Source organism: Leucoraja erinacea, chromosome 3 (genome assembly GCF_028641065.1).
Source record: "Leucoraja erinacea ecotype New England chromosome 3, Leri_hhj_1, whole genome shotgun sequence".
In the NCBI taxonomy this organism is placed as follows: Eukaryota; Metazoa; Chordata; class Chondrichthyes; order Rajiformes; family Rajidae; genus Leucoraja; species Leucoraja erinaceus.
In genome coordinates, this window is record NC_073379.1 from 72,835,517 (window position 1) to 72,859,195 (window position 23,679).

A 23,679-nucleotide genomic window follows, 5' to 3' on the forward strand; every position below is an offset into this window, starting at 1 on the left:
AGGACGCACTGTTTACTTTTCAACGAACTTCTAGCTTAATTGCCTGAACATTTCATAGGAACCTGTTTACGGAGATATCACTGTGGAAAAAGTCAATACAAGCTGCCACATGGTCTTTGAAAGGTGTACTAACACATGCCCGTGGTGAATACCCTCGGCTCATTCTCACAGGTTACCTTTTTAAGCCTGGCAAGCAAGTTGGCAACTTGTTCATGTTGTTCAGCTTTTGCGAGATCTTCGGCAGTTCTTCCATCCTGTTAAGCAATCAATCCAATTAGCATGATTTCACTTAATTTCATATTTAACCCGTGTAAAGTCGCTCTGCAATCTGTGAATTTTACATTCACACTTTTGGGTTGGAATATGAAAGATGCCAAGCTGTGCAACCAGACTGAGCCAAGAGCTGCTTAGCAATTTATTTTCACATATTTTGAAATGAACCAGATTTACTGCATTGACTGCATAGCAATTAGTTCCTGCTCTTACCACATTTAAACATAGCATTTCAGCGTGAATGCATAATCTAAGTACATGCCTGTTGAAAACAAAGAAAAAATACTTCACAAAATATCTCCCCACATTACTAATTAACAGGAATAATAGCATTTTTAGCTGGAATACTGGTGATGGTGCATGAAAGGTTTTGTTAGGTTTCAAAGTCACTTTTAAATCATTTGGTACAGTTCTAACAAACAAATGATATGGCCAACATTTTAAAAAGAAAACACCTACTCTCACTCATATGCCCCCCCCCCCCCACCACACACCCAAAACCTCCCAAATCATACAGTACAGATTTGACCATTGCACAAGTACTGATGTTTGTGATGAGCCAATTACTCCCCCTCACATGGTCTTCCCCAAAGCCCTGCAAACCCTCACAATCCCATTCTCTCTTGCACCACTTCATTGTTAGCATCACTTTTCTCTTTCCTTCAAGGCACCTCCATTTCACATTTGTTTGCGTTAAAATTCATGTGCTATGTGTCTAACAATTTAATCTGCCTACATTCTGTTGGGATACAGTTTCAGGACTCTAAAGGGCCTGACCCACCCGGGCGTCATTTGCGCGTCATTTACGCAACATCATTTACGCGTCACGACGCGCGCATGCCGTACATTACGCACACATGGTGCGCGGTGACGTAGGCAGCGACGTGCGGTCGCGCGCGGCGCCCCAGGATTTTGGGATTCGCAAAATCTTTGCGCGCCACCTGCGTGAGATGCAAATGACGCCCAAGTGGGACAGGCCCTTAAGGTGTCATTCTGTACAGAGAACACGTTACAAGGCTGGCTGATGCTCAAAAATTATACCCAGAAGATTTGCATTCTGCTCAATTCTATGCTTACCAGAGTTTGAAACTGGACCTTCTAATGTACAGGCTGTAAGTTCCACACCAAATATTTCTGCTCTGTGGACATAATTGGTTGTTTTAGGATTTCAAACAATTTCCAGATAAGGGAGCAACCCCAGTGTAAAGTGGTAGTTAATTACAAAACCAACATTTGGCTCCCCTCGCCCTATGCGTTCAGTCTTAATATCACTTGGGTGGCTCAAGGAGCCTCTTGACACTTTAATTGGAATCATCACACGAGCAATCTCTGAACCATACATCCTGCTAATTGTTTTGCAAGAACACTATGACTTGCAGCAGGCTCAACAAACTATATTCCCATACAGCCATCATGGGAACATGTACTTAACTGTACATTTAATCACTAAAAAATAATTAGCTCCATTTCAAAGCTCTGCTGTGCTCAGCAATTGTTTCACTTAAAAAGACTGTCAATGAGTAGTTTAGCAGCTGCAATGATCTAATAAACAGATATTTTTGCTAGAAGTTAGAAATGTAACATGCACATCATACCCTCCCTCCTCACCACCCAAACACATCTTTGCTCATAGAGCTTCACATTTGATTATACTGCTTCTGATGTTCAGTCGCTGGCTTTTGGCTGGAGAAATGTAAAATGAAGAGGCTAAAGCAGGACAAAATCTAATGAGGAGCAAAATCTGCAATTAAGATTTTAACAATTTAACCATACTGCATAATCTACAGGTGATTGTTATTTGCTCTTCAAATTAAAGATGAACAAACATCTGATTTCTACAAATTTTAATGCAGGACGTAACCTAAACTGAATTTTCTAAGTGGAGACGTGTCTTCAGATTCAGATTCAGATTCAATTTTAATTGTCATTGTCAGTGTACAGTACAGAGACAACGAAATGCATTTAGCATCTCCCTTGAAGAGCGACATAGCAAACGATTTGAATAAAAAATAAATAATAAGTGTCCGGGGGGGGGGGTGATTGGCAGTCACCGAGGTACGTTGTTTAGTAGAGTGACAGCCGCCGGAAAGAAGCTGTTCCTCGACCTGCTGGTCCGGCAACGGAGAGACCTGTAGCGCCTCCCGGATGGTAGGAGGGTAAACAGTCCATGGTTGGGGTGAGAGCAGTCCTTGGCGATGCTGAGCGCCCTCCGCAGACAGAGCTTGCTTTGGACAGACTCAATGGAGGGGAGCGTGGAACCGGTGATGCGTTGGGCAATTTTCACCACCCTCTGCAGTGCCTTCCGGTCGGAGACAGAGCAGTTGCCATACCATACTGTGATGCAGTTGGTAAGGATGCTCTCGATGGTGCAGCGGTAGAAGTTCACCAGGATCTGAGGAGACAGATGGACCTTCTTCAGTCTCCTCAGGAAGAAGAGACGCTGATGAGCCTTCTTGATCAGAGTAGAGGTATTGTGGGTCCAAGAGAGGTCATCGGAGATGTTGACTCCCAGGAACCTGAAGCTAGAAACACGTTCCTAGCGTCCCTAGTCTTCCAGCCACACCACAAATTAATGGTAAATGTCCTACTTTGATATTCTAGTTGACAAAATAAATGTAACCGGAATTCAGGGTGGCATGCCCATAGTTAGGGATAGCAAATAATCAAGGTGGCAAATGATATGTTGAGCATGGCTGTGAGAGGGGAATTAAGTATACGATTAGGGATGCTTTACTCAAAGAACAGACACAGCATTTGGAATGTTGACGAGAGGGAGAGGGAGCAAGAGTGGAACTACGGGATACAGAGAATCCCAGACTAGGAATCTCGCTACCTAGGGAAAGATATCCTCACATAAGAGGGAAGGCAGTGAACATTCACCATCCTGATTGCTGGGTCTGATATACAGAGCGTGAATAAACAGATTGAGTTTAAATTCTGATGAGTTTTGAAGAATGAGGAATTATTTAATTAAAATGACCAACATTCTTATGGCCGCATCTGCTCCCAAGATGAGGTGTTCCACACTAGGCCATCTGATGCCCTCATTCTTTAGGTAACGTTGGATCCCCTTTCCGTCATAGATGAGGCCTTCACACGTGTCTCCTCTGTATCCAATAGTTCAGCTCTTGCTCCTCCTCTGAGTCACAACAGGGACAGAATCCCCCCCAGTCCTCACCTTTCATCCCTTCAGCCATCACATACAGCATATCATCCTCCGACATTTTTGTCACCTCCAACGGGATCCCCCCCACTAACCTCATCTTTCTATCTCCACCCCTTATTTCTGGCAGAGACCAACTTCATGGATCACTCATCCCTTCCCACCCAAACCAAGGACTTTCCCCAACAACTGCAGGAGTTGCAACACCTGTCCCCATATCTCCTCCCTCCACTCCATCCAGGGACCCCTGACAGTTCTTTCAGGTGAGGCAGAGGTTTACTTTCACCTCCAACCTCAGCTACTATATCCATTGCCCCCACCCCCCACACTACTTTCAGTCAGAACAAGGGTTCCGACCCAAAACGTCACCATTTATTTTTCTGCTGAGACGCTGCCTGACCTGCTGAGTTACTGCAGCATTTTGTGTCATTCTTATTGACTTGATGAGGTGGGTGCAAATATGATGACCCCAATGCCTGAGGCGTCTGAATTCAGGGGTCAATGTCTCAGAATAAGGGGGTCACCTGTTCAGGACAGAGGGAAGACAAAACTTCTTCCCAGGTAGTGAAATTTGGGATTACTTTATCCAATACTGCAGGAAAGGATCTCTGTGCTGAAAGGTCAGCCATGATCTTATCCAAGGTCGAATGGGAACGGTGCGGGGGAGGAGGGAAAATAATGGTCTTTTGCTGGCTCGTAAAATGCTGGTGGACCTGCTGAGAACGTTTTATTTGTCCTTTGTCATCCCAGGAGGTCACACCAATTCGACACCTCATTACCAGCTAGCTGACATCAGCTCCTCTCATAGAAAGTGGGAAATGAACCTGGGAATTTCACGCTCTGCTCTATTTACATCAGTAACATAACACTGACGTTTTCTGCCAGGGTACTCACTGATCTGTTCGGTTTGGACTGAATTTTGTTTTTACCATCTTTATAATCTATTTTCACACGTTTTTCATTGCTTGTGCCTTTCCTATGTTGCTTCACTTTCCAATGTTATTTTCACACCTTTTCATAACCTTAATTTCACTCCTGAATTTGTAACGTTCTGTAAAGTGGCTGGCAGGTACTTCAACCTTTTTATCTCCCACTTCTCTGCTATCTTTTTTAATCTTTCAAATCTTCCTAAATTCTGCAGTCCTGAAGGCGAGTTGCACGCCAGAAACATCAATACCTCATTTATCTTTGTCGACTGATGCTGATAATTATTTGCAACGTCACTTGCACCTGAAAAAACTGTTCTGCGTCAAATGATGAAAAATAAAAGTGCTTTAAGTCTCAGCACACAATTAACAGTCTCACGTAATATATGCAAAGACATCTTTATGATAAAAAAAAAGGTCAGTGCTGGAAATAATTAAAAGATGTGACAGATTTTGTGGCGAGCAATGTGCAGTTTATGTTAAATTAGGCTCATCGAAAATATAAGCTTTCTTTGTGATTCCAGCGATGATCCTGATCAGCTATATTCATTTATTTCTGTTTTAAATCAGACTTTTAAAATCAATATTATTTGCTTTCAAGGGAAACAATGAGTTTGCATTATTACAAGAGCTTAAGAAATGCCTTTGAGAAACAAAGATTAAAATGAGAACATTATTTGTAATTACCATTTAACTACATCAAAGATTTATAATCCCAATATAATTTGCGCAAGAACTGGGATAATATTTTGAACACAGCATAATCCATCCTGGGTAGATACAAAATGCTGGAGTAACTCAGCGGGTGAGGATCTTTGTCCCTCCCCTCCCCTGACACCAGTCTGAAGAAGGGTCTCGACCCAAACGTCACCCAATCCTTCTCTCCTCACCCTCCTCACTCTCTGCTGCCTCACTCGCTGAGTTACTCCAGCATTTTGTGTCTACCTTCGATTTAAACCAGCAGCTGCAGTTCTTTCTTACACATAATCCATCCTGGCATCCACACATCATATACAAAGGGCTTTGTGGATCATGCAGCACTCTTCATCACAATACAAACATAATGGATGACAATAAAACAGTAAATCCGTTACAGTGACAATTGTAGCTCAAAATCTCCAGCTTTGTTGAATTGTCTGATCTATCAGGGAACTCATCATCCCTAGTTACCCTGAAACAAACAAACAAAAATAGCCAAGTCCCGTAGTCCTGTTCACTACCAAAAGAGAGCAAGGAATTTGACATAGACAATGTACTGGCCCTATTATGTACTTAGTGAAGTGGCAATGAGCGATATTACAGAATCCTGCTTCTGAACTCGTTCCCACGATTTGCCACTTTGAGTAGAAAAAAGGAGCAAAGGAGAGAAAAAGAAAATCAGGATGATTATAACTTGCATCCATGTACCTGTTGATTCAAAAACATTAGGATAACGCACAACCTTTGTGTGACCTGCATGCATAGTTTTTAATTGAAAGGAGAGACCGAAGTTCAAATTAGCTTGCTCTATCTGTACAAAATTAAGGCAGGCTAAATTCTTGGTTTCTTCCTTCAGTGGAGTCAATTCAGGAAATACATAGTTAACATTGAAGATAATTCAAACATCACCCTGACCTCACTAATTTTAAGCACATTTCTTTGATTTGAGCTGAGACTGCTAAAAGCTAACACAATTAATTAGAATTACTAGAGCTTCAAGAAAAACGATCATCCGATCAACTTACCAAGCTAACAGCTTCCACGTTGACACCAGCAAGGCAGAGGTGGCGGACAACATCCATACTTCCTGCATTGGCAGCTAGGTGCAAAGGTGTTCTTCCATACTGTATTGAGAAACAAGCATCAATAATGCATGAAAGGACAAAGTGACAACATCTACAATTGAACAATGTTTTCTGGATAAGGAAACACTCTACTTGCTGGTCCAGCTCTCATGAGATCACAAAAGATTTGGTTTCAGTTGAGTTGAGTATAGTTTATTGTCACGTGTACCAAGGCACAGTGAAAAGCTTTTGTTGATCTGTGACCCTCAGGCAGGAAGTAGGGCTGACACTTACATAAGCCTTAATGCACATGGAGAGGTTGGCGGAGGTGATCCCCATGATCCCACAGTTCTGCACTGACGATTGGCTTTAGCACTCACTTTAGCATACTGACAAAAACACATAACATGTATCTGTCGCATCCGCAGGAATCATTGTTACAAAAAAGTTGAACACAGAACCTCAAAGTACATGCACCAAAACGTTAGTGGGCTTTGCTGGGTAGCCAAATTTGATCAGGGTTTGAAACACTCATATCACAGAGATGATGACGAAACCTTATTCAACGTTTGTAAATTAACCTACTTATGATGGGTGATGCACTAAAACCTCCAAAATTGCTGCAGGTGCTTCGTGTCCGTGAAGTTTACAGGGAATGAAATTATTTTTTAGTTTTATTACTTTCACTGCTCAATTTGCAGTAAAATTGTCCAAAGACATAAGGGTTATCAAAGAATTTCACTGAACCACATAACGGACATTGGGGAAGGTTGGTGGTGGAGAAGGAGACAGAGATAAAAGGGGTATACCAGGAGGAAGAGTTCAAGGCAGTAATCACCAGTGGCAGTGCAAAAAAATTGGGGATGCACAAGAATTGGGTGGCACGGTGGCGCAAGGGCCAGCACAATAGCGCAGTGGTAGTTGCTGCCTCACAGCGCTTTCAGCGCTGGAGACCCAGGTTCGATCCCGACTATGGGCGCTGTTTGTATGGAGCTTGTACTTTCTCCCCGTGACCTGTATGGGTTTTCTCCGGGAGCTCCAGTTTCCTCCCACATTCCAAAGATGTACGGGTTTGTAGGTTGATTGACTCGCTATAAATGTAATATTGTCCCTAGTGTGTGTAGGATAGCGTTAATGGTTGGCGCAGACTCGTGTGAGCTGAAGGGCCTGTTTCCACGCTGTATCTCTATACAAATATACTACACAAATATTAAGACGACATAAGGATGTAGTTGGGCAATGTTAAAAATATGTAAAGATGTGACCACAAAACTGCAGCAAACCCGATTCAATTAAAGGGAAGGGTAGAGTTGGTGGAAAGTGAATGGAATGGAATGAAGTGAATGACACACTGATCTGTTTTGTAGTAAATGCCTACTATGTTCTGTGTGCTGAAGCAAAGCAAGAATGTCATTGTCCTATCTGGGACACATGACAATAAACTCACTTGAACTTGAATTTATAGTTGTGGGGATGAAAGATGATGTCATCATTTGGAGAAAATTACTGCTCATCCAATGCTGGATAATGGACAGATGTCTAACACACCACAGAGTGGGTAGCCAGATGGCAGTGCAAGCTCAAGCTCAGTCGGATCTCCATACATAATGAACCTATTGTGTTTTTGAACAACATGGCTGAACGTTGGGGAAGGGAGGAGGCAATACCGGATCCTCCAGATGGACCTAACTCCATCATAGTTTTTAATCCAATGGCTACTTCACTCATCATTAGCAATAACAGTTTTCCCAGGAGCCGTGCGTGCGGCGGGAGTATCCCGAGGACCCGTCCCGTCGGCTGACTCGGGGACCGGGGACTTGCCCGGAAGGCCCAGTTCGCCCATGGCGGATGGTGGACCCGCGCTGCGGACTGGGAATATACCGGGAGGTCCTGCTAGCCCGCCCAGGGGAGAAGTCGTCGGCCGGAAGGCCAGTAAGCAGACCAGCGGCGGATTCAGATCACTGCCTCGACAGTGGAGGCCCTGCAACAGTCTGGGGCTCGGCTGGATTGGACACTGATCCAAGAGGCTGAGCACGTGGACTGGACACGGACTACAGTGCTGGAGCAGCATTTGGCCAGGCTGGGACTCTTTGAACTTGATGAAATGGCACCAAACATGATCGCGCTGGCATTATATGCAAAATGAATTACACCATGTAATGTTTAATTGCATAAGTGACAATAAATATCCATTGAACCTTTATTACTAATATAATGTAAGCTTAAGAAATTCAAATACAAAACAAATCATGACAACAAAAACAATAATATTTATTAATAATGGCATTACCTTGTTCGTTATACCAAGGTTGCAGTTTGCATCACAAAGAGCCATAACAATAGCTAAGTTGCCATCTTTACAGGCTATGTGCACAGCCGAATTACCATGCAGATCTTGTACGTCCACAAAGCATCCTTGAGCTAGCAGGTACTTCACCACCTCTATTTGACATCTTCGTACTGCAAGGTGCAGAGCTGTATGACCATCCTGAAAATAAATTAAGCCATTTAACATTTCTGGAACATAACACAAAGTGGCTATTGATGCTTGTCTTTCTAAACAGCTGTGAAATGGACTCCGTGTACTAATTTGGCAGTGAGATAGTTTACAGCCAATCTGCCCAGACATCTAATGGCCAAATTCATGGTGCCCATTTTCCTGTTTTCTCAGCGAAAACCAAAACGGGCATTGGATGCTGTGAATAAACATTTTTCAAAAAAAAAAAAAAAAGACTACCTTTACAGCAAGGGTTCCCAACCTGGGGTAAATTTACCCCCACCGGGTAAATTTGTTGATTCTGGATTTGTACATGTTTTTTCTCATTAACTGAATGTGTTTGGTTCTGGTATACTGGTATCTGTTCATCATTAGTTGTTCATAAATAAGTGAAATAACATTGTTATGTGCTATTAAAGTTGCCAGGGGTAAACGGGACAAAAACATCGGGAACCCCTGCTTTACAGTACCTGCGCCTCTTATAATTTTATACCCTTCCAATAGGTCGCCTATCGATTCCCTTCGGTGCAGGGAAAGCAACTGCAGCCTATCTAATCCCTCCCTAGAATCGAAGGCCTCCATTCTAAACAACATCCTAGTGAATCTCCTCTCTGCTATCACACCATTCTTGTGGTGTGCCTAGAATGCAAACAATATTCCAAGTGGGCTCTAACTGGTATTCTGGAAAGTTGTAACACAACCCTCCCAACTTTTATATTCTATGTGCAGGAAGGAACTGCAGATGCAGGTTTAGACCGAAGATAGACACAAAATGTTGGTCATTCAGTGGGACAGGCAGCGTCTCTGGAGAGAAGGAATGGGTGACATTTTGGGTCGAGACCCTTATATTCTATGCCCTAACTTATCAAAGCAAGCATGCTACACCTCTTCACTAGCCTAACTACCTGTATTGCCACTTTCAGGAAACTATGGATTTGAACCCAGCGATCTTTCTGTTCATCAATATTCTTTAATACCCATTCTTTAAAGCTTATACTCAAATTTTGGAAAAATGCTCCAATACCAACAATAAAAATGTGGATTTCAAACATGTTCGAAACACTATACTTGGAAGAGATGAGACTCCTCCTAGCAGGCAAAGCAGACCACTTCCAAAAGACGTGGTCTGCATTTATGGAACTATTACAAGCATAAGGTGCAATAGTAATTTAAAATATAAATGGTACCAGGATCTGGTAACCGAGGGTATAAAATATATATATTTTTTTTTAAAACACGGTTGTAATATCCTTTTTTGCAGAGTTTTGTGTTACAATAGAGCGATTGTTTTTCCTTTTTTTTTCCTTTTCTTTCTAGGGTCTTATTTCCTTTCTTTACTTCCTTCTCTAACTTCTTCCCTAAGGGGCTTTCTTTTCCCAACACTTTCCTGCACCTTCACGATTCTTGCTCACTTTCCTTACTTCTTTTATTTCTATCTTTTTTAAAGCTTGAAAAACGAAGTGGCACAACAAATGTAATAAGATATATCTGATGTGTATTATTGTAATTTACTGTACTTCTAATAAAAATAAAATTAAAAAAAATAAATAAAATAAAATACATATTTTGTCAATTTTTTTATTTCTATAGTATGATAGTTTAGTTTAGTTTAGAGATACAGCACGGAAACAGGCCCTTCGGCCCAACGGGTCCCTGCTGACCAGCGATCCCGGCACATTAACACTATCCCACTAGAGACAATTTTTCCATTTACCAAACCAATTAACCTACAAACCTATATGTCTTTGGAGTGTGGGAGGAAACCGAAGATCTGGGAGAAAACCCATGCAGGTCACGGGGAGAATGTACAAACTCCGTACAGACAGCACCCGTAGACGGGATCTAACCAGGGTCTCCGGCGCTGCATTCGCTGTAAGGCAGCAACTCTACCGCTGCGCCACCGTGACTGGCTTTTTCAACATAGGAGACAGGCTTTTTCCACCTAGAATTCTTTGCAATTCCTAGTCAAAAGCTGATGCATTAAATTTTCAAATGACTCTTAACTCAACAGAAATTAGCCCTGCGTGGCATATGTTCCAATTCATTAGCTAGAAGCAGGCTTGGGCTAATTACTGTCCATTATGTGATGACAGAAAGGTAACTCTTATACAAGAAAGAATTAGATTATCTAAAATTTAAAAGCGAATGGTGGGCGACATCATCCCAACCCAATTCTGACTCTCAAACAATTATCTTGGGTAATACACTTGGTGATGTTGGTCATTTCATGGTCCCAAGATGGTCCTGAACATAGCAGCTGAAAGATTGCATCTTTTCCAGATTAATGATATCCTTCCTACAGCAAGGCCACCAGAATTGTATTTAGTACTCTAAATGTACTCTATAGTACTCTAAATGTAGTCTTACCAATGTCTTGTACAACTGTTGTATAATGTCCTAAAATGTACTTGATACCTGACCGATGAAGGCATACGTACCAAAATCCTTCAAAATCCAGTCCACTTGTTGCCACCTTGATGGAAATATATACTGTAAAATGGTCGCTAATTACGTTAACCCCTTCCTATTCCTGTAATTTTTCTCCCCTTAACCTCTTCCTTCAGCAGAGTGAAGCCACGTGCAAACTGGAAGAACAGTACCTCACATTCTGCTTGGGTAGCATTTCCTCCACTCCCACCCACATCTCCCTCTTATTCCCCTCCTTTCCTTTCCCCGTATCCCTCCTTTAGATTTTTAGTCATCCACTTATTTTCTAATCTGATACAATCAGATTTCCGCCCCTCACCTGTTCCACCTTTCACTTGTCAAGCTTTATCCCACTCGCGTCTTGTGTGCATGTACGTGTGTGGGTGTATGTATGTGCACGCATCTGCAGAAATGTTAAAATGTGGTTAGGGCCAACTTTTTAAAAAATCCAACTTTTATAAGAACACAATAGACTGTGGGCATTGGAATCTGGTGCAACAAAGAGTGCTGAAGGAATTCAGGCCAGGCTTCATTTATTGAGGGGAAAGGACATGACGTTTTAAGTTGACCTTCTTCAGACCTACTTTCATTAGGGTTTCACTTGTTTGCTCCATTTCCTGAAAATCTGGCTAACTCACTCATTGTGCACAGATTTTTGCACAGATGTTTGGCAATATCAGCAAAGACTATAATTAAAATGTGTTCTCACAATAGCAATTATTCACTCGGAGATTGGGTGAATTTGACAATCATGCACCACTCCCAACCCTGCCCATCTCTTCCCAGCAGAACTTATTTTGTGTTTTACACAGTCGCTTCCAGGATGAGAGTCAGTTCAATGACATGAATGTGAAATGCCTGTACATAGTTGTTGGGCTCTAATGATGTCAACTCAACAAGTGTCCTTAAAGGAAGTGTTCATCTTCTTAGACACCAGCATTATTGCAGGAACTAATCCGTAAACGCAATCTGGGAAGAAAGGGTTTGTTCCCACAAGGTAGGCAAAAATGCTGGAGAAACACAGCGGGTGAGGCAGCATCTATGGAGCAAAGAAAATAGGCAACGTTTCGGACCGATACCCTTCTTCAGACTGATATCCTGTTTGTTCCCACAAAATGTTTTTCAAAAGGAGAAGTGACTCATTGATAAACCATGTGCTCTATGTGTCAAGAGCACATGCAATGCAGTAATATCACCATTGCAAGACCAAACAAAGAACATAAGTATTGGAACAATAGATTGGCGTAATAAAATGTGTTGTCATCGTCAGAGGGTTTACTTCTAAAATAACAATGACTGTAATGAGTTTGTACCGTTCCCTGAAATCTTCGGTTTCCTCCCACATTCCAAAGACGTACAGGTTTATAGGTTAATTGGCTTGTCAATCAATGTAAATTGTCCCTAGTATGCGTAGGACAGTGTTAGTGTGCGGGGATCACTGGTCGGTGCGGACTCGGTGGGCCAAAAGACCTGTTTCTGCGCTGTATCTCTAAACTAAACTAAAAATGACATGTAATTAAGAATCTAATCAAATGGTTCTATGGCTAGCACTAAAGCTCAAAGGATAACACACTACCCACAGTATGGATGGGATAATCAATCATCTTCTCAGGATTGGCAACATTATGAAGTGATATAATCAAACACTAATCAACTAGTGCTCAAAACTGACCGTGTCAATTGCATCCATATCTGCACAATGTTCCATCAAACATTCCACGATATCCACATAGCCTCTTGCAGCTGCAGTCAAGAGGGGAGTCTCTCTTTCTTTATTTTTAATGTGAACATCACAGCCAGCTTCACAGAGTGATTTGGCCACAGCATAGTAGCCATGCCACGCGGCACAGTGCAAAGGGGTTTCTTGTTCCTGGTGCAAAGAAAAATTCAGTGGAGTTAAAATGTTATTAATAGTGAATACATGAGGTACAACTGCAATCAAATCAGAGACTCAAACCGAGCTCTCTTTGGTCTGGAATCATATCATGCATTTGACAATTCTTACGCCCATAAATTGTGTGTTTTCTGTATTTAAAAAAGAAACCAACATTTAGACGTTGACACAGATGGGCAGTCAGAAGCCCGCAGTTAACCCACTGTAAATTTTTCCTTTTTGCCACACCTATCTGTTGAATGATCAGGTTTTTGCTTGAAGATCCATTGACTGGGTTGATGGCTTTTTGTGAGGAGAAACCTCCGGATATCCATTTCTAACATTTTAAAGTGATGTATAAAGTATAAATTTTGAAAATGCTGAATTAGTCTTATGACCATTATAACAATTTTTATAATTAAACTAACTGGGTATGGTAGAATAGAATGTGTGAATCATTTTGCTCATTGAAATTGAATGTAAACTTGGCGAGTTGTGCTTCAGAAAAATAAGATACAAGGTCATATAATATCTTGAAAGGGTGGGTTTGGAGAAGATTACACTTGAGTGAATCTAGAACTAAGGGCCACTGTTTAAAAACGAAGCAAAGTCAATTTTTAAAACTGATATGGATCAAGGAAATGTATGTCTTTCCTTCCTATCTCTATTTGTCAGCTCTTGACAAAGCAAAAATTGAATAGGAGAGAACTGCACTTTGGAGTTTTGTGATCTGAAGGTTAAAAACCTGCTGACTGCTATCTAGAGATTCCATACCAATTAGTTAATCCGACAGGTACATAGCTCAGCACAAGCAAACGAGGAAAGGAAAAGGCAACTAACAAGAACATTCAGTCCTATTGAACATATATTTCACTGAAAACTTTTTAAGATAGTAAATTTGCCTTTGAAAGCCATGACATTTTTTTAATGAAAGGTAGAATTGTGAATTTTGAATCTGAAAGTATGAAATACACAGCTTTATATTGTGCACAGTCCATAAATGTCAAGTGTCTTTGCTAACATTTATGTTTCTTTATTGCCCCTTCAATTAAACCACCAATGCAATAAATCTGTGTTCTTAAAACTTGGAATCAGTACTGGAGAGAAATTGCATTTGACACATCATATTTTGGGGTCATAAGTGCTGCAGATTTGCTGGCTGTGCTTTAATAGGATTGCTTGATATAGTCTATACATGCATAAATCACCAACTATGCAGTCCGAAATATAACGTTGCATTCTATTTTATATATTTGTATTCCATCATCAATTAATCAGATATGCTGTCTCATTTTATACTGTTTTACTTGCTGCCGATTGAAGTTTCTGGTTGAGAGAACTCTGCCAGCGGTGCGGAAGCTGACTATTGAAAAATGGACAAGAAACTCCAAGGATTTCCTTCATTTGTCCTTGCAGGGAAACTACACGTCTGTGGTATTATCCCTCTCTTGTTATATGACATACACGGGACATATCATTATCATACTTTATTAGCCAAGTATGTTTTGAAACATACGAGGAATTTGATTTGCCATATCATACCATTAAAAAGCAACAAGACACACAAAATACATTTTAACATAACATCCACCAGTGACTCCTCCACATTCCTCATTGTGATGGAAGCAAGAGGATTGGGTAATGTTTAAAGCGCAACAGAAGATAACTGAAAAGACAATACGGGGAGAAAAGATGAGGTACGAAGGTAAGCTAGCCAAGAATATAAAGGAGGATAGTGTTGTGTCTTCGTGTTTGATATCCTGATAATAAACGACACAATTCAGGTTGTTTTGGTTGCCTTATTGTACTCCTTTATTCAGCTGCTTTCTCTGTGTGGCGTTGTGATACTAAAAGTGCTTACATACCTAATCACAGTGTGTGTGTGTGTGGGGTGAGTGTGCCTGATACAAAGTAGTGCAGGAGGTTGGGACTGCTACAATGAATATGTAGCATATGTAACAGATAGTAAAAGCTTCTTTAGGTATGTGAAGAGGAAAAAATTAGTTAAGACAAAAGTTGGACCATTGAAGACCAAAAAAGGTGAATTTATTATGAGGAACAAGGAAATGGCAGATGAGTTGAACAGGTACTTTGGATCTGTCTTCACTAAGGAGGACACGAACAATCTTCCTGATATAGTGGTGGCCAGAGGATCAGGGGTGTCGGAGGAACTGACGGAAATCCACATTAGGCAGGAAATTGTGATGGGTAGATTGATGGGACTGAAGGCTGATAAATCCCCAGGGCCTGATGGTCCGTATCCCAGGGTACTTAAGGAAGTAGCTCTAGAAATCGTGGATACATTGGTGATGATTTTCCAATGTTCTATAGATTCAGGATCAGTTCCTGTGGATTGGAGGGTGACTAATGTTATCCCACTTTTTTAAGAAAGGCGGGAGAGAGAAAACAGGGAATTATAGACCAGTTAGCCTGACATCGGTGGTGAGGAAGATGCTGGAGTCAATTATAAAAGATGAAATAGCCGCACATTTGGATAGCAGTAACATGATCTGTCCGAGTCAGCATGGACTTACGAAGGGGAAATCATGCTTGACTAATCTTCTGGAATTTTTTGGGGATGTAACTAGGAAAATGGACAAGGGAGAGCCAGTGGATGTAGTGTACCTGGACTTTCAGAAAGCATTAGATAAGGTCCCACATAGGAGATTAGTGGGGAAAATTAGGGCACATGGTATTGGGAGTAGAGTGCTGACATGGATAGATAAGTGGTTGGCAGACAGGAAACAAAGAGTAGGGATTAACGTGTCCCTTTCATAATGGCAGGCAGTGACTAGTGGGGTACTGGAAGGCTTGGTGCTGAATCCTTTCTTCCACATCAATGATTTGGAAGAAGGGATTCAAAGTGACATTAGCAAATTTGCAGGTGACATAAAGCTGGGTGGCAGTGCGAACTGTGAGGAAGATGCTATGAGAATGCAGGGTGACTTTGACAGGTTGTGGGAGTGGGCAGATGCATGGCAGATGAAGTTTAATGCGGATAAATGTGAGATTATCCACTTTGGTATCAAAAACAGGAAGGCAGATTACTATCTAAATGGCGTCAAGTTGGGAAAAGGGGAAGTATAACGGGATCTGGGGGTCGCTGTTCATCAGTCTATGAAAGTAAGCACGCAGGTACAGCAGGCAGTGAAGAAAGGGAATGGCATGTTGGCCTTTATAACAAGAGTCGTCGAGTATAGGAGCAAAGAGGTCCTTCTGCAGTTGTACAGTACTCTAGGTGAGACCACACCTGGAGTATTGTGTGCAGTTTTGGTCCCCTAATTTGAGGAAGGACATTCTTGCTATTGAGGGAGTGCAGTGTAGGTTTACAAGGTTAATTCCTGGGATGGCGGAACTGTCATATGCTGAGAGAATGGGGCAGCTGGGCTTGTGTACTCTGGAGTTTAGAAGGATGAGAGGATATCTTATTGAAACATATAAGAATGTTAAGGGTTTGGACAAGCTAGAGGCAGGAAACATGTTCCCGATGTTGGTGGAGTCCAGAACCAGGGGCCACAGTTTAAGAATAAGGGGTAAGCCATTTAGAATGGAGAAGAGGAAACACTTTTTCTCACAGAGAGTTGTGAGTCTGTGGAATTCTCTGCATCAGAGGGCGGTGGAGGCCGGTTCTCTGGATACTTTCAAGAGAGAGCTGGATAGGACTCTTAAAGATAGCAGAGTCAGGGGATATGGGGAGAAGGCATTGGGGATGATCAGCCATGATCACATTGAATGGCGGTGCTGAGTCGAAGGGCCGAATGGCCTACTCCTGCACCTATTGTCTATTGTTTATAATATCTATACATAATTTTATATACTTCTATCAGGTCTCCCCTCAACCTCCAACACTCCAGAGAAAACAATCTATGTTTGTCCTTACACCCTCGAATCCAGGTAACATTATGGTAAACCTCTTCCGCACCCTCTGCAAAGCTTCCACATTCCTTCTGTAATATGGCGAATAGAACTGCTGAAATAATTAAAATGCAGCCTACCCAAAACTGCAACGAATTCCCGACGTCAATGCTTCAATTCAATGCTGCGACTGATGAACGAAAGCATGCCAGGCACTTTCTTTACCACTCTATCTACTTGTGTTGCCACTGTCAGGGAGATCCCTTTGTATATCAATGCTGCGAGGGTCTTGCCATTAACTGTGCACTTACATTCAATCACACAAAGTGCAACTACTTTCCCTCGCTCGGATTAAACTCTATCTGCACCCATTTCTGCAGAAGATTTATATCCTGCTGTATCGTTTGACATCCCTCCTCACTGTCCGCAACTTCACCAATTTTGGTGAGTTCTACAAACTTAATCCTGTCCTACCAATAAGAGGAAATTAATTAGAATCACTTCTGGCTGCAGCAAATCCTGGCGCCGTGATCAATATTACAGACTATCTGACCATTACCACATTGGGCATTCACTGTGCACATAATTGGCTGTTGCATTTCCTGCAGTGACTAAACTTCCAAACGTTTAGTGAGTTTGGCAAGGGCGTGGAAACAAGGGGTATTGAGAAAGGAGAAAAACAAAGCTACAAGGGGAAGTTACAAAGTAATCTGCAAAAAAAGTTGACAGCAGAAACAAAAGGCAGGCAGGAAATAGGTCACAGGGCAGAAAATTTGACATTGTTGAACTGAAAATATGAGTGGTGCACAGAATTCACAACAAGGTGGATGAAATAATTGCACAAATAGAAGTGAATGGGTATTATCTAATTGACATTACAGAAATTTGGCTACAAAGTTGAGCTCTGAATGTTTAAGGTAATTTGACTTTTCGGATGGACAGGAGATCAGTGCAGTGGCTCAGCAATGCGTCATGTGGAACCACAATCAATTTGGAAAGAGCTAAGAAATAACGATGGGCAGAAAACTTTACAAATGATACTTGTAGGCCAGCAAATAGAAGATGTAATATTGAGCGCGTCAAGAAATCTGATTGTTTGCAATAGGGATATCAGGAATCATGAGGGATTCTATTTTATAAATGTCTGAACATGCCCTGATATTCACAGTAAAGAGAAGGAAGAAGACAAATTCATGGAAGCCATATGTGATGGTTTTCTAGATCAATATGTTGAGGCGTTTCAGTGCAATAAAACAGGGTTAAACAGTGTGTGTGTGTGTGTGTGCGCGTGCGTGCGTGTGAGAGAGAAGAGTGATCACAGTACTATGGAATTCTTCATTAAGATGGAAAATGAACTGGTTCAATCTGAAACTGGATAAAGGTGAAGCTGTCTATTTTGGCAGGATATACTGCGAGATTTCTAGACTGGGATATGTTTTTGTAAGAAGGGATTTGGGTGTTCTTGTACATCTATCACTGACAGTAAACATGCAGGGAGGCAAGCAGTGAAGTTAGCAAAGAGCATGCTATCATTCATTGTAAGAGGTTTTGTGTGCACAAGCTAGGATGTCTCTCTACAATGCAGGGACTAGGTGAGATCACACCTACAGTATTACGTGCAGCTTTTGAGTCCTTAACTAAGGGAAGAATAACCTCCCATGGAGGGTATGCTACATTGGACCGAGGCCTGAAATGGTGGTACTGTCGTATAAGGGGAGATTATACACAAAGGGTGGTGGGTGTGTGGAACAAGCTGCCAGAGGAGGTCGTTGAGGCTGGGACTATCCCAACGTTTAAGAAACAGTTAGATAGGTACATGGATAGGACAGGTTTGGGGGACCAAGCGCAGGCATGTGGGACTAGTTTAGCTGGGACATGTTGGCCGGTTTGGGCACGTTTGGCCTGTTTCCACACTGTATCACTCTATGACTCTATTAGGTCCAGTGAGCCATTTTTTTTTACAGTTTAGAAAAATGATAAGTATGGATCATTGAAATCTGGATCATTGAAATCCAAATATTCTGACGGGGCTCAGTTGTTCGGAGGCAGGGAGGATAATTCCCCTTGCTTTGACGGTCTGGGGATGTCGAGAACCAGGGTCATTGTCTCATTCTGCAGAATGCATTTAGGGCAGAAATTATGCGAATTTCTATCAATCGATGAGTGGTGACTTTGCTGTGGAAGCCAAACTACTGAATATATTTAAGGAGATAGATACATTTTTGGACATAAAAGGCATCAAATGCCACAGGGAGAGGGGCTGGGGTATGATCTGAGATGGAGGATCAGCCATGATTGTACTGAATGGTGAAGCAGACTCAAAGGAACAAAAGGTGTACTCCTGCTTCCATTATTGTATAGTTGTAAAGCACATTAGTAATTGTAAATGCATTAGATGTGAAAGGGATTATAACATTTCATTTTCAGGTTTGCAAAAAAGGTTTTCACCATTCAGGGTACATGTTCTGACTGGCTATCCTAAAAGTTATCTGATAGAAAGTTGCAGCTACATCCAATTATAGTGCACATTAAAAATATACAGCTTTTGAAGCTATTAAGTAGCTTTTGCAAAAATTAAAAAACAAATTCATATTCTACACTGGTCATTTGATTCATTTCCTGTAAATAGACTTCAATATCCAGAGGGAGGATAGGGGTAATTAAAGGGTGGCCTCTCACAGGGATCAAAAGTAGTATTACCAGAGGTCAGGAAATGATTAGAGCAATCTACTTCCTGGATTGATGAATGGCTTGTCGTGGAGGAGAAAAAAGTTATTTTTATTTAAAAAATGAGTATATAGCATTATGAATAATCTTCAGATGATACCGAAATACTATCTTGCCTTCAAATATTGACACCAATAACTCTATCCATCATGAGGCCTATTATCCATGTGAACTGGTCAAGTTTTGTAGAATGTTTCACTTCTGTAGTACTATTTAACCGTGTCCCTACCAGTCAATAGAGGTGGAGTAAATTTAAGTATAGTCCTCTGATCGAGTAGTGACATGTTGGGTCAAAGGGCCTGTTTCCAAGCTTATATAGCCCTACATAATTTGAAATGTTCAGATGTTACTGCTTCAGAGGACGTTGGTTCCACCAACATCTCTCGTACGTATATGTACATAGTTATCTCCACCACTGAATCAATCACTGACAGGTACACAGAAGGATACGTTTAGAAGGATATGGGCCAAACGCAGGCAGATAAAACTAGTGTAGATGGGGCATGTTGGTCGGCGTTGGAAAGTTGGGCTAAAGGGCCTGTTTCCACGCTACATGACTATGTCTCCATGTTTTAACAGATTCTATATATCTTTTATTGATTCCATTGGAACATTGGGGCAATTTCCATTGTTTTAACACAAACTATCAAATATAATTTCTTATCAATCTCCTTGGAAGGGAATTGGGCAGAGTGAAAGACAATATTGAATTACATTCCCACGTAGAATTCTATTTCAGTTTCCTGCCATATATATTACCTAATAATTAACCAGCCAATTACATGCACACTTTGATACCAAATATTTTTTTGAAAGTTGAACAGAAATGTAACTGATAGGACAGCAAAGTTATGTTATATGCTCTTACCCTGTCTTGAAGATCTGGATTAACACCAATTTTGCAGAGGTATTGTACCACTTCAACATTACCATAACGAGCTGCTACATGAAGGGCAGTTTCACCAGACTGAAGTCAAATATAAACAAAAATAAAAGTTAAAACTTTGATTTAACCAGATTTAAAATCCACTTTATTGTTCAAGCTCCCTTTACAAACAGCCATTTCATATGGACATTTGGTGTGGAGTTTTTCCGAATACAAAGCATTTAAAAATACATCAATGCTTGGCTGCCTCACTCAAATCTGTAGTCACAGACATGAACGCAAAGGAAATCAAAATAAAGACCAGAATGTCTAAATTTGACGGAGAGGGGAGGTGGAGTAAAGAGTGGGAAGATGAAAGAAGTGAAGAGCAAAATATTTGTTAGTTCAATAGACCTAATAAGATTAGTCAACACGACTATAATTAGGACGCAACCTTGTCAGGAAAAGTAAAATAGACACAACCATACAAATGTCAGTCTGCAGTACTGTAGAAATAATTTTATCCTTGAATCATCAGTAATTGTTTTAGATTGCAATCACATATTGGAAATTTTCAATGAATTTTCTGCAGTTTGCACAGCTTACATATTGATCTTTACTTTAGCATCTGACAGAAGGATCTTCAACTACATTACAAAACATGGCACTGGTACCAAGGATGTCAGTGAAGACTCCACTGAAATGTTCAACTCAAATACTAAAATACCAATTTATACAATAATATCATTTAGCAATATTTTACGTTCGTTTCAACATTTCTGATGTTTCAGTGTTTTCTCTTTCTATATGTATATATATTTTATCCTAATTGTTTAAATATAGATTTTTTAAAGAATTCAATTTTCCTGGATGGCTTTGGCGTGATAAACAAAACATTTTACTATTGTTTCATCAAAAGGGAAATAAGACGAAAAATAAATGGCAACATCCAATATTGGGTATTATTGTTATCCTGCATTAATACTCCAGATAGAAAATATAAATTTGCATGTTAGCTGAAGAACTTGAATTAAGAAAATGAACTGGAAATTAAAGGGCCGTTTTTAATCAAAATAATTAATGCAGCTTTTTAGTTATAAAATCACAGCCGGCTATCGAGAAGGAAGCCAGGCATTGTTAAACACTGATATTTATTTAATCCCATTCCCCCAAAAAATCAATTACCCTCTGAAGCAGAATGAGTTTTAAAAATGGAAACACCCCATAAATTTTCCACTTTACCTCCGCCAACATGGTCTCACATTGCAAATTGCTCTTGCAGGGTTAGACTCCATCTCTTGCCTTGTCACTCCTTGGAACTATCTTCATAACTAACAGCAGTACTGCCCCCTTCAATGCTATACCACCCATCCTATTTGTTTGTAGCAAAATGCCTAAAATAAACAAGGCTGCCTTTCTGTAAGCTTTCCCAGTCTGTGCAGCTAATGACCTGCTTAATACATTCCACTAAAGGTGGTAAAAAAAAGCTAAAAAATAGTTATCAGGCAGAATTTGACACTGGAACACATGAGGTATTAGGGAAGAAAGCATAGCAGTGCCTAGGGTTTTAAGAACATATTTAAAGTAAGAATGAAGGAATGTAGTAGGTGAGAATTTCAAAATTACTGGGAACTGAAGTCTTGCCTTCTAATAGGTACATGGATGAGTTAGAATATATACCGTAGAGCAATACAGCACAGTAACAGGCCCTTCAGCCAACAAAGATTATGCCAAATATGATGCTGAGTTAAACTAGTCTCCTCTGTCTGCACTGGATCCATATCCCTCAATTCCTGGCATATCCATATGCCAATCCAAAAGCATCTAAATGTCACTATCGTATCTGACTCCACCACCCCCAGTAGCCATTCTAGGAACCCACCACGTGTAAAAAATATTTGCCCCGTACTTCTCTTCTAAACATCGCCCTCTTGCCTTCTAATTTTTGACATTTCCACCGTGGGGGAAAGGGTTCTGAATGTCCACCCAATCTATGCGTCTCACAATTTTATATATTTCATTGAGATGAGGCACAGATGATCATGTGCCCAGGATTGTGGGTGCATAGATACCTCAATGGATTGCATGGGAATAGAAGATATTGCAAAGCAATGAATGGGAAATGTCTTGGAAGGATTTGACAATTGGTAAATTTTACAGTTCAAAGTGCTGTTCAACTGCGGGGGCATTGTAAATGAGCAAACATGGTGTTGCTGATTGCAAATGTGTTGATTGAGATTTAGGGAGCATTTTGACACGTCTCATCTTTGCTGAAGGTAGAATGAAAGTGGCCATCCAGGCAAGAATGAGAATGTTTTCCTCTCCCCATTGGCCCTGCCTGACCCAAATGATTATTTTGAGAATTTTCTGTTTTTACTGCTGAATCATGCAATATCATTTCATCTCACCTGGATTCTAGCAACACAGTTAATCTAGGAAATGAAATCTCCCAACCTTGTCAAGACGACTATGTGGATAAGTATACAGGGGAACAGGATGATTGGAGGAGAAGGAATGGAAATTAACATTTATAGGAAAACTGCACAATTACACTTCAGGGATGTTTAAATTGTAATTGAAACAAAATCCTGCAATCTGGAAAATGAACAAATGTGAAAAGGATGCTAAAGCGATCGATTCATTCTGCACGAAAGGCTGGGATGGGAGTCAGTAGCAAAGGAGCAAGTGTGGGTGGAGTCAAAAATCAATGCAGCAAGATAGACATAAAATGTCGGAGAAACTCAGCGGGTCAGGCAACATCTATGGAGAACATGGATATGAGATGTTTCAGATCGAGACCCTTCTGCAGACCTAAAACGTCACCGGTTCATTTTCTCCAGCCTGGCCAGCTGAGTTACTTCAGTATTCTGTTTGTATTTGATACAATGCAGCACCTGTTACATATTATCAATGGAGCAGGTCTTTGTAAAGATTAGTTGGAACAGTTAAGCCTCATCCTGAGAACCCAGACATGGAGTACTAGAGAAACAAAGTGGACAGGTAAAGCTGGGTGACTCTTGGATTTGAATGATACCCTGGGCGTTGTGGGTGGCTTCATGAGGAATGTTAATGCAGGTGGTATATGATGGGGGAAAGTTATCACAACAACATTGCAACAACACAGAAGACACAATTGTTTGCCAACAATTTTTTAAATTTGTGATTAACCATATAACCATATACCATCTAACCATTACAGCACGGAAACAGGCCATCTCGGCCCTACAAGTCCGTGCCGAACAAATTTTTTTCCCCCTTAGTCCCACCTGCCTGCACTCATACCATAACCCTCCATTCCCTTCTCATCCAT

The 23,679-nt window shown here is 40.9% G+C and overlaps 1 protein-coding gene across 1 annotated transcript in view; it reads right to left on the minus strand.

The window, feature by feature from the left end:
• The window catches only part of dapk1 (death-associated protein kinase 1), a 179,956-nt gene that overhangs the window by 51,058 nt on the left and 105,219 nt on the right, over positions 1 to 23,679 (minus strand). Inside the window, exons 15-19 of the mRNA XM_055632928.1 lie at positions 20,373 to 20,471; positions 12,722 to 12,919; positions 8,416 to 8,613; positions 6,087 to 6,185; positions 177 to 254 (exon numbers count right to left, since the gene is read on the minus strand). Coding sequence (XP_055488903.1) covers positions 177 to 254; positions 6,087 to 6,185; positions 8,416 to 8,613; positions 12,722 to 12,919; positions 20,373 to 20,471 — 672 coding nt within the window. The remainder of the gene's footprint in view (positions 1 to 176; positions 255 to 6,086; positions 6,186 to 8,415; positions 8,614 to 12,721; positions 12,920 to 20,372; positions 20,472 to 23,679) is intronic.